General features: G+C 37.2%; 2 protein-coding genes across 2 annotated transcripts in view; one reads left to right on the forward strand and one right to left on the reverse strand.

Moving 5' to 3' along the window:
• Nucleotides 1-621, reverse strand: part of LOC138014928 (N-alpha-acetyltransferase 15, NatA auxiliary subunit-like) — a 41,940-nt gene extending 41,319 nt beyond the window's left edge. Inside the window, 3 exon segments of the mRNA XM_068861818.1 lie at nucleotides 1-54; nucleotides 243-327; nucleotides 457-621. The exon segment at nucleotides 1-54 is cut by the window's left edge and continues 51 nt beyond it. Of these exon segments, the coding sequence (XP_068717919.1) occupies nucleotides 1-54; nucleotides 243-327; nucleotides 457-507 (190 nt within the window). The 5' untranslated portion in view covers nucleotides 508-621.
• Nucleotides 622-695: 74 nt separating this feature from the next.
• LOC138014929 (E3 ubiquitin ligase Rnf121-like) overlaps nucleotides 696-12,500 on the forward strand; it is a 16,933-nt gene continuing 5,128 nt past the window's right edge. The window contains exons 1-4 of the mRNA XM_068861819.1: nucleotides 696-889; nucleotides 3,959-4,017; nucleotides 6,089-6,230; nucleotides 11,951-12,105. Coding sequence (XP_068717920.1) covers nucleotides 845-889; nucleotides 3,959-4,017; nucleotides 6,089-6,230; nucleotides 11,951-12,105 — 401 coding nt within the window. The 5' untranslated portion in view covers nucleotides 696-844. The remainder of the gene's footprint in view (nucleotides 890-3,958; nucleotides 4,018-6,088; nucleotides 6,231-11,950; nucleotides 12,106-12,500) is intronic.

A 12,500-nucleotide genomic window follows, 5' to 3' on the forward strand; every position in this document is an offset into this window, starting at 1 on the left:
CTTCATCCTTTCTTCCAAGACAGTTTAATGTCAGCCCCTTCATAGCTAGGGTTTCTGTAACAAGAGGGGGTTTAGAAAAGATCCAGATTAAATTATGCACCATTCTGGAGTTAACATATTCAATTCCTCATCATAAAATACATAATCGCCAATACTCGATCTGTTGAACGCCTACCACAAAAGTTATGTTCAAAATATATCGCCAAAAATAGCATGTGAAATGTAAACACTTGAAAACCTACCTCCGTGTTCGGAAAACTTTGGATTGGAAAGGATCTGTTTGGCAAACTTCAAGCCATTCTTGTATTGTTTGTGTTCGTAGCACTTCTACAAAGTAGGATCGATAGGAAGTGACACGGATTCACGAATCCACAAAGTGCAAGTGTGCATGAAGGCATCAGTCACGAGTCAAGTCTGAGCCCACAGCGGGCTTCGTTACACTTACGGTCAACTTACCAAGATTCGCTTGAAGAGGGCGTTCTCCTTGGGTGGTAGAGTAGTCGGCATGGTGGTGAACTACTCAAGGACAAGCCTCTACCACCAAAAGGTTAAATTTCCTGCCGGCCTCGTGGAAACTGCTAAAATGGCGACCAACCTTGCTGAACATACTACCCAGAATGCTGTGAGGCGTTCTTTGCCTTGGTAGCCAGGCCTCAATGAGCCAGACGTTGTTTCATTGTGATTTTACCCAGGAAGAAAAATAGCACTTTGGGCCTTTTTAGATCATATTTTTACAAAAACATGGTTTCATAATCAACATCAATATAAATCTTTTTAAAGTTTTGACTTTAACCTTTGCCCTCGACCCAGTTTTCCACTGTCCATAGCCACGTACAAATTCAAAATGGCGGATGTGGAGAATAAGGGAGATATGCTGGAGGAAGTACTGGTTTGTGCCTTTAATTTCCTGATTACCTTTTTCTGATTCTTGACAACAATGTAATTTGGTTCCAGGATTCATAAATGCATTTTAGAGAAAAAAAAAAAGGTTCTATGTGACGGTGGAAGACCTAAGTTTGTTTTTATGGTACGTTTTTGTAAATTGAAACGAACGTTTTGGATCAATTCCTTTCGTGGAACTAAATTTAAAAAGACCTTTCAAATTGAGGTTTCCTAAGCTGTCGTCAATCGATCGAGGCGTAACTTCAAGTTACCAGAATTCTCTAATAACTTGCACATCTCCTTTTGTCTTGCTGCTGGGGACAAAGCCGATAATTCAAATTTGAAATTAAAGAACTTATCAAAAACAAGTACAAGGAAGGGTTACGTTTTTTTTGCAAGCCTCTTATCAAAAACAAGCCTGGGTTCATTTCACGTAGACGCAATGCCGAATACATGCCAAGTGTTACATTCACTCAACATATTAATGATCTTGGCATAACATGCTAAAAAAACACATCATTCTGAGGACCACCCATTCACCCTGCTCCATTGCGTGAACGATAGGTTTTATGGTCACATTTCACAGCTCAGTTCTGTTTTATTTGTCTCACAAGTCTCAAGGAGATTTCCAAACAAAAGATTATTCAAATTTGACCATAAAGCCTCAAAGCCATGTGTGAATATTGATGGCCTATTGTCACGCCATGGAGTACTACATGGACTATCCTATGGACTACACGTCCAAACTTATTTTAATTTAAGAGTTGAAATGTATTTTTTTTTTTTCATGCATGATCCCCTTCAGTCACCATCCTAGTTACCATAATTTTGGGATCTTATTCCTTCCTGAGTACCAGCATGCATGGACTGCTTAGAAGCGGCTCCAATTTGCGCCTGTATATGCTTCCAGTCCGCTGGGGGTAAATTGATCATTGTAAAGCGCCTTTGAGACTTGTGATAAGGGCGCTATATAAATGCACCACTTTACTTTTTTTACTTTACTCATAAGTGATATATAAAAATTCCAGAGTCTACTTCTGCACAGAATCGGAAATATTTGTTTGTTTTCTCGTTACTTGCCGCGTTTTTTGTTAAAACATCATTACATTGAGAGTAACCGAATATTTGTGGCTGTGTGAATGCTTATGTATTTTTATCAACTTTAACCCATTCACACCTCAAACACCCAAGGACACCCCCATTGATGCGTAAAATCGTCTGCCGTCAATTGATTAAAATGAAAACACATTTATAATACAGTAAGGCAAACTTGAGGTAAATACTGCAATATTAACAATTATTGCCATTAAATGTTATTGGCTGCCAAAGATTAAGACAAGAACAGTTCCATTGCAAGAAATAAATGACCTTCTTGCCCAACCAAGATGGCAACTGGGGATGATCATCCACACAAACTCATTGCTTGTATATTTTCACCCTTGAAATTTAGTTTGGCTGACTGAAGGAGGGGTAGCCCTTGTGTTAAGTCCAAAAATTAGTAGTTAATGATCCATTTGTAAGTTTTGTTAATTCACTGACTCCCAGACTTAACCCTTTCACTCCCAAGAGTGCCACTTATAGATTTTACTCTGTCTAACGCCAGACGATTTTACTCATCAATGGGGAACCCCACAGGGGTGAAAGGGTTAACAACAGCTAAATTCGCTCAAAAACTATGTCCCCATTAACCCTTTCACTCCCAAGAGTGCCACTTATAGATTTTACTCTGTCTAACGCCAGACAATTTTACTGGTCAATGGGGAACCCCACGGGGGTGAAAGGGTTAATTAGATTTTACTCTGTCTAACACAAAGTGATTTTACTCATCAATATGGGTGTGGTTTAAGAGTCAATGGGTTAACAACCCGAACATCCACTAAAAAAAAACCCATGTTCCCTTTATAGGTTACATAGTTTTTGAGTGGGATGTACATGTAGAGGTTGCTAACCCAGTGACTCCTGAACGTATCACCTCCCATTGACGAGTAAAATTGTCTAGCATTAGTCTAAAAGAAGAGTTGTAGGAGTTGTTGGTTAATTAAAGAGGACATAGTTTCTGAGTGGATGTAGAGGTTGTTAATCTTGTTTTTGAGCATACTTAGCTTCAAGTAGCTGTATATATACTACATGTAGATATCAACCACAAATGCAGTTACATCTACCAATTATGCTCTCTCGCCTTTTTATCCTTTCTGAGCTGACCAGACCCATTTTTATATTTATACCAAATCTTTTAAAGTTATTATTATGTACATTCAAAGAGCCAGGTGCAATGAGAAACTGTTTTCTTAAGGTAGAACTGAAAAAAATTATTTCAGAATAAGTCCTCCTAAGCTATGTGACCAAAAAAAGTTCCTTTGAACAGACAGTTGCATTAAACTGATACCAGATATTCTGGAGACTGATGTTTATGTTGATATCACCATAACCCCTTTGAATACAGTGTGTAGCTATGGTAGTACTTCATACATTTTCTGGCTGACAAGTATAATAACCTCAATTACATGGTATAATTATTATAATACTATTATGCCATGTAGTTGAAGTCATTATACTTTGTCAACCAGAAAATGTATGAATCAAGACCATGTTGAGTGAAATTTGATTGTTACAGTGATGTACTATTAAAATTGGAACTGATGTTAAAGTGGATTCTTTTAGAGTCAAAAGAAATTTTACTTGAAATGTCTTAATATATGTACAATGTACATATAAACATTAAAGAGCATTGTTAACCTTTATCTTTTTGGTACAGAACTTTCACTAAGATTTCAAGTTGCTTGGTAAAGTAAATAAGTAGGCCAGGAATACAGCGTCAAAGTACACTGTAGTCCAAGGGGGTCTGTCATGCTGGTAGAAGTCGTGGGAAATTCATGTTCCTCAGCTCTTATTGACAGCCTTATCTGAATACACTTTGTTGAAAGATTGGGTATAAAGGAAAAAATCTCAAAACATGGGAGAAAATCACAGAAATTTGTAGATGAGTCAGTGGTACTTGTAAATTTTGAGTGTGGGGTTTATTTCTTTGTTCTTTCTTATTTCTTTTTTTTTCTGTCACATGTGGTAACTTTTTCAGGCTGGAAGCAATGCTTCTCTTCCAATTACCAGACCTCTCAGTAAAGAGGAGTTGTGGAGGTACTGTCTAAAAGTCTAATTTTAATTCAAAGCTGGTATATCATTACATAAGTCACGATTCCTTTATTTTCTCCTGATTTCATGATGGCCCAGGCGATGTTGCTATCGTAAACCAATTCTCTAGGGATTATATGCAATGATCTGAACATAATAATGATTATTCTATGGCCATACAATTAGCATACTTAGAGTTTGTAAATTGAGCAATCAACCACCAAACATTTGCTTAGCATCAACAAAATGGACCAAATCACGGATGGGATCACAGATCAGATCGCAGAGTGAATCACAGATCCGATTGCGGATTGGATCACGGATGAAGTCGCTTGTAAAATAACAAATAACAACTTGAAAAACTATAAAATAGGTGAAATGAAAATTGAGAAATCTTCCATGACACAATGGAGCGCAGGCCCAGCTGGCAGTTATTTTGCCCCAAAACCCATGTCTGAGTTAATTTGTAATGAACGGGCTCTCATATTCCTATTTTGCACAAACGATGGAGATATAAGCTTTATCTTTTGGTCATTAGGTACCTCAAATAAGAAAGCCTGCTCAGACAGCTCTGTGATTCAGAACTGATTGAGTGAACCTGTTTGCAGTTCTCGGTTTTGAATTTGTTGTTGTTAGTTTCACTAGCTAATTTCCGGCTACATTTCCGTGTTAGAACTAATGAAAGTTCATGGACATGACTTGCTTTAAGGTCGGTTATATTTGGCTTGCGTTGTTGTTCAAACCATCGATGCTATGTCTTAAAATGTGGAAAAAAACAGCTATATTTCCATGATATACTAATTATTATTGGCTTGTTTCGTTTTATTCCAGTGAGAATTAATCATATTCCAAATTCACATCGTTAAAAAGTATAGACTTATCCCAAGGAACAGAAATTGTTTGACATTTTTGGTTTTTGTGTTTCGATTCATTTATTTGTCTTACTATCACCATGTCAACTTGTCTTATGGTAGTTTACCGTTGATAGTAGTATTATGGCAGGTAACTTAAAAGGATATCAGACCTAAATTGAAGAAAACGTTCTATTCACAGTTGTCACTTTAGTGTAATTTTCTCAGCAACCCCGTGATCCAGTCCGTGATCAGATCCAGGTTTTGTCTAGCCACATCTGCTTCGTCCTTCATTACATGGACAACAGCAGCTCAAAAAATTCAAGTACCTTACTGTAGAAATGACAAAAGCTATCAATGCAAGTTGTGGCCTTTAACATTAGCCTTATTGTAAATAAAGTGTTTGGGCGATATTGACGAGACACCTGCACCGCTGGTGCAGCAGTGAACAAAGAAACACAAGATAATCCATGGACATTCAGTGTACATTGTCCACCAGTTTTTATTGAAATACCCATTGCAGTCACCAGCGATTTTTGAGTGTACACTATTTATGAGTCAATGAGTCAATGAGTTAGTGCAGTTAACCAAACCATAAAATGAAAGCTAAAATTTCAGACAGTGCTTGGGCCTAGTCAATGAAACAAGGGCTTAAGTTTATTGCTATATTGACTGTGAGTCTCATTGACTCATGACTCACGACTCATTGACTCATTGATTTATTGACTCATAAAACATGGGACCTCGTGATCTTTCCACAACAAAGAGGCTCTAAGTTCATGAATGCAAATGGTACATAGGGGTATTAGACATATATTTGCATAATGAGGGTATGTCTATATCTGCGTAAATTATGTCTTTGGTCTTAGACGCATCTAATGTACTTATTTTACTCGTATATTTTGGTTCACTTATCTTTAAGCTACACTGTATACTGTATGTGCACTGAAAAAAGACAAAGGCTTCCTCTCAAGAAAATGCTTCATCATCATTATCATGATCATGATTTGCACTGGTCCTCCTAACTGGAGGAGCAACATTTTGGGAACACTAAAATGTGACGTCTCTGTATCCCAAGACACAAGTAAATAATGTTGAAGTTAGGAGAAGAACAAGGGGACACTCTGTGGTGCTCATGTTGAAATCTGTGTGCATTAATGCATTTCTGGACAATTATCTATTGATTTGAGCAATACTAATTTTTGGTGCATTTTTTTCAAAATCAGGCGTGAGCATGAAAAGTTACATGCTAAGCATAAAGGTCATGAAGCCATGCACATGGAGATGGTCCTTATTCTGTTTTCTACTCTAGTAGTAGCACAGGTGCTTCTAGTGAAGTGGAAAAAGCACTATTACAAATCATTTCAGGTAAATATTAATACAGGTAATTTTTATAAAAGTGACGACACATTTGAAATTAAAGACATGTTTCGGTCGCGCAACGACCATCTTCAGTTGAAAGTAGAATTAATTTGAAGTTACATTTGAATTTATAATATGCTAAACAAAGATAAATAACAACGTGAAATAAATTGGGAATCTAACAAAATAGCCAAAGGTAACAAAAAAAAGAGTGTACAATGGAACATGTTGATTAGAACGAGAGAGTTAAATTAACGTGATATAATTGCTTATTTAACCCTTTCAGCCCCGATAGTGCCAAATGGCACTTATAGATTTTAGTCTGTCTAACGCCAGACGATTTTACTCGTCAATGGGGAACCCCTCGGGGCTTAAAGGGTTAAGCTAACAGCATCAAAAAACTATGTCCCCGTTTAACCCTTTCAGCCCCGATAGTGCCAAATGGCACCTATAGATTTTACTCTGTCTAACGCCAGACGATTTTACTCGTCAATGGGGAACCCCTCGGGGCTTAAAGGGTTAAAGAAGGTTGCTCCCAGGTAACCGCAAAATTTGTGACCTACATGTACAAGACAAAATTGGTGATAAAATTATAATCGGTTTAAAGTGGGGTCACTATCTCAATTTTGATTGGCTGCAAGCACGGAACTTACTCCTTCCTTGCTCTGTTTCCATTAAATCATACGTACAGACAATAATTTTCATACATGTAGAAGTGACGTCATACTCACAGGCATTAGTTTTTATGCATGAAGAAGTGACGTCAGCTAACACACTGACCAGCAGTTTGATTCAGACAAGTATAATACTTAATTCTTATAAACATCTCCCATTCGGAGATTACAAAGAATTTCTTTAACTGTAATGTTAACATTATTTATTACAAGAAACTTGACCTTTTGAGGCATTAGGAGCACGTGAAAAGTTGTAAGCTCTAAAAAATAATGTTTAATTACAAGTTGATTTGTCCTACATTGAGCACCTTGATAATTCTCGCTATCATGATAAACATCGGCCAGTACTGGCAATTTTCCGTTTTGTTGTTAATGATATTGAAGTACACGTACCAGTGTATGGCCGACAACAAGTTTTATCAATTATCAATTATTAGGTACCCTTTTCTAATTGTACAAAAAAAGATTCAGTCTTGTTAATGTCCAGCAAGTGAACATTGCCCAGAAAGACAAGTGGTTCATCTTGAAAAAAGAGAACGACTGGTCATTAGAGAGATGCAAGCATTTTTTGATATCTTCGTTAACAATTAAACAAAGTGAAAGTGGTGCAGCGTTGTCGGTACTCTTATCGGCAAGGATCTTTTTCATCACAGTGGTCAAAATGTTGTGGACTCAACGAGGCACACAATATTCAATGCCAAAGAATAACAAAGAAAGTGTTTATTTAAGAGCGTGACCAAAATCATCACACAAAGAAAGAACAGGCGTTGTCTATAAGAATAAAACGCAAACAGCGGTTACAAACATTTGCTTGAACTGCATAACTTTTAGAAAGTTCTTAACGTTTCGTATGTTACAACATACATCATCAAAAGTGATTATAATTCAGTTACAGATAAATTTAAATTAAAAAATACAACTGTACGTACTGGGAACTAACGAAATTGATTGACATAAAACAACAAGAAATATGCTAATGGTAGAGATAAAGTTTGTCACTGCCAACGTTTTCATTTAAGGCCCAACCATGCCCTCGAGGTCGTATGTGGGCTGAGTTTCAGTCGATCTCAATCTGATTCCAAGGGTTTTCTCCGGGTACTCCAGTTTTTTTCCCATTCAAAAGTGACCCTCAGTAAATTACATCCAACATACCTTTTCGGCTTGTACATTTTGTTCTCCCAATACAGATCATGTGATACTACTCAGGAGGCTTGGTCCTTTGTTTTGTTCATTAAAAAGAATGCATGCAGGCATATTCATGCTTGCATGCCCTCATTTTAATGAACAAAACAAAAGACCAAACCTCCTGAGTATTATCACATGATCTGTATTGGGAAAACAAAATGTACAAGCTGAAAAGGTGTACTGGGGGCGGATACCCTCGATAGGGACAACCTCTGATATACCTCCCTTTGATGGAACTAAATGAATAAAGTTGGTAAAGTTGTCCAGGGGCTTTCAATGGAGGCCAGCCAGCCAGCCATTACCCCACGCCAGGCATCCAGGTACCCGTCACACTGATAAACAGTGGAAGTAGGGAGGGGAGGGGGGAAGCAAAAGCCCTACTGGAAGAAACCATTGCAAGAAGGTTCTAAAACACAGTTACGCCTTCAACTTCAACATTGGAATGAATGAGTTGCCGGTTCCCAGGCCCCTTCTTTTTTCCCTATATTTGCAAAGACGTTTGGGATCACCAGGGGGCAAACAAACCAATCGATTGCGCTGCTCGAGTTAAAATGCGCGATGAGAAACATTTAATAAGAAGTATTTGTGGGATTTAAACTCGAGTTGAAATAGGGAGATTACAAATGTTCGATAGAGGTATTTGTAGGATTTCAAGAAATATAAATTGTTCGAGTTTGAGAAGTAGTCATAGCTGGTGGCGATCACTGTGCAGTGTACCGGGATGCGAAAATGACCGTCGATATTCAGAGCGACAGATCAAACTAGTACTGTCTTGAGGTTTTACTCTCAACAAACCAACAAAGAAATGGCCGCTTGGGAGAAACAGCTTCAAAGAGATAACTTCAAGGCCAACAACAGAACTAAAGTGTACTCCAATCATTTTGCCGTTGGATACCGTTGTGATACTTGCAAGAAGCCCATATCGTATTTGAAAGGTTATCAAGACGAGGGAAATAATGTCAAGGCTAGAGAGAACATTGACAAGGAAAACGAAAGCAACATTCAAATCCAGATTTTCAGTCTTCAGTGAAGCAATGCCGTGATAGCTATATAGAGAAGGAGTCGGATTAAAGTGCTTCGTCCTTGAACATTATTCAGCGTTGACACTCTTTCCGAGCTTTGCTATAACCGGCACCGAAGCATACGATTTCACATTGTTGTCCTCGTCTGGATAACTTGACCTTTCACATACAAAATAGGCTTTTCGCAAGTATCACAACGGTATCCAACCACGAGCCGGTGGCTCAGTTGGTTGAACACCGGGCTGCCATGCGGGAGGTCATGAGTTCAACTCTGGCCAGACCAACACTCAGGGTCTTTAAATATCTGAGGAGAAAGTGCTGCTTTTGTAATTACATCCACAAATGGTTAGACTTTAAACCGTAGGCTGCATCTCACAAAAAAACTTCTATCTTCATTAGTTTCCTGTGGCACGTTAAAGAACTCACACTATTCGAGAAGAATAGGGGATGAAGTTCCCGGTGTTGTAGCTGTCCTCTGTGAGTATATGCATGGATGGATATAGCAGGTCCACATCAGCTGAATAGCTGCCAAAACTTCAACGTGCTCAAACAAATAAATAACAAACAACAAACAAACAGAGTGCTCAAACTTTAGTGCTCTTGGTGACATTAAGGTTTTGTTCTTTGAAGCTGTTTCTCTCAAGCTGTCATTTCAAGTCTTGAGCTTTGTTGGATCGAGGAGAGTAAAACCTCTCAAGACATTACTAGTTTGATTTGTTGCTGTGAATATCGACTAGTCGTGACTATTCCTTTAACTCGAACAATTTATATTTCTAAAGGAGTCGACTGGTTAATGTTTGTCCCCTGGCGATCCCAGAAGCCTTTGAAAATGTAGGGTAAAACAAAGGGGCCTGGAGACGGCAACTCATTCATTAGTTCAATTGGTTCACTGACAAGCAAAACATTGGGGAAAAATTTTGGTTTTATCAATGGAGTTGATAATGTAAATTGGCCACTGTACAGAGATTCTAAAAGCTGACGTTTCGAGTGTTAGCCCTTCGACAGAGCGAATCGAGGAATTGTGGGTTAGTTTTTATAGTAGAGTAGGAGCTACACTATTGGTGGATATATTAGTTAAATGAAAAGCGTTTGTTAATACCATGAGGATTAAGGGTGCCGATTTGGAAGACGAATTTTTGTTCCAGATTTTTGCGGCTTTCCGTCGTAGCTAGATGTAGGGAAAGGCCGCAGATAGCCATGTGTTTTTTGGAGTGGTTAGGGAGATTAAAATGACGAGCGACTGGCTTAGATGCATCCTTGTCATTCTTCTCAACATCCCGAAGGTGTTCGCCGAATCGGTCGCCTAGTCATTTACCTGTCTCGCCAATGTATAATTTATTGCTTAACGTACAGTTTATGCAATAAATGACATTTGCGGTTGTACATGTGAAGCAATCGGTGATCTTAACGGATCGCTTAGATCCTGGTATCTTGCTAGTTTTAACAATGAAAAGACAAGTTTTGCATCGTGAACGTGCACATTTGAAAGTGCCGGGTTGCTCGTTAGCTTTGAGCATCAAAAGAGCATCAATCTAGAGAAATACCTTGCAATCAATTCAAATAAGGAGAAGGAATTCAAGAAAAAAGGAATTTTTTTTCTGTCTATATAATTTCATCTTGTGTCTTTTTTATTCTCAACTTTTGTTTTCTGATTTACTTCTTGTTAATTGCTACCTTTTAATTTAATAATCCATTGAATTTTAGAGAATTAACACCCTATATATTGCAATTTACAAGAACATATTATTATTATTATTATTATTATTATTATTGTTATTATTATTACTATTATTATTATTATTATTATTATTATTTTTATTTTTATTATGCAGTATGTTGTACGTAAGTATGCTTACAGATATAAGTAGGAAAAGGCACTATTGTGTAACAATCCCTACTGTTAAACCTATTTACAAACCAATTGGTGATAACTAACGAACCAACATTTGAGAAAGGAACAAGAGTTTATATTCCTTAATAATTCGTCGAGACCTTGAATGACCTTGCAGCTATGTTTAGGGTGTACGATAAAACTGCCTTCTGCATATTAAACAAAACCTGGTTCCCTCTATCCAAACCTAACACTTCATAACTTTATCCGCCGTCTCCATAGAGTAGCATCATAGTACATCAACTATCACTATTATTATTATTATTATTATTATTATTATTATTATTATTATTATTATTATTTAAGGTTTGATCAATTAATGTACAAACAATAAAGAGAGCATTGTAAGTACACCAACTGCATTTTGATTACCCTAATTGTATTGTAATATATTGTTACTTATTGTAAGCTATTGTAAGCTATCATATCATAAGTACCGAAAGTAAGTATGGTGTACGTATACACATAAGTATAATAAATAAAAAATTACAAATAAAAAACCCCACTGGACAAGCACAGCTCAAATTGGCTGGCAAAATTTCCGATGAAGTGGCGATGAATTGCAATGTGTTTCTTAAGCGACTGAATGAGCATCACAGCTGACCGGTCTCAACTGGCCCAGACCATTGGCGCTCTGGATACTCCCGATTTCTCCTCTCCTCATTTAACTGCATTAAAATACAAGAATCTCATTTTTCGAAAAGAGAGTCTCATCCCCAACATGTACATGTAAGAAGCAAATACAGCAAGATAGATGTTAAACATACAGTACTCTAATAAGCAGTACCATTTGAGGATTGGTTTGTTTTACCAACATTTCACCTGCAGTCTCAGTGACGGGGAATCTATAAATTTGCATTGTAAATAATGTACCGTGTCACATTGTTCATTGTTAAAATGAAACTTGTTGCTAGCTGTAATAACATTTATCCTAATTTTGTTTTCTATTTGAAGGCTGTTACTTTGGTTGGCATGTGGTTAATTCCACTGTATTTCAACATTAAACTCAAGTTTTGGCGCATGTTGTCAACTTGGGCAGTGTTCTCTAGTCTTACCGGGTTCATTTTTTACAAATCTACAAGGCAACCTCTGTCACCCACAACTCCGAGGCAAGTACTCTTTTTTAGCAGTGAGGTTGGATAGTATTCGTTTTTATGATATGTTAAAAAAAAATTGTGCAGTGATTTGTCTGCTTCACCAGACATACTCCATAGGATACATACTCTGATAATAGCGACTGCTATTCAGTTTTATAGCTTATAAAAGTATAATTTTTATCCAGTGCGAGCTCTCGGGAAGGAGAAGGTCACGACTTTTGTTATCAAGTAATGAAGAAATGATTTTTTTTTCCAACTAAGATAGATAAATGTAGCATACTCTTAAGCAGTATGATAAGGAGATTATGGTGTGTTTTATCAACATGTTACCTGAAGTCTTTTACTTATTTAATAGGTTTAAAACGAAGTGGAATCTATAAATAATAAAGTTAAATAATTTACCATGT

Source organism: Montipora capricornis, chromosome 9, assembly GCF_036669925.1.
Source record: "Montipora capricornis isolate CH-2021 chromosome 9, ASM3666992v2, whole genome shotgun sequence".
Taxonomy (NCBI): Eukaryota; Metazoa; Cnidaria; class Anthozoa; order Scleractinia; family Acroporidae; genus Montipora; species Montipora capricornis.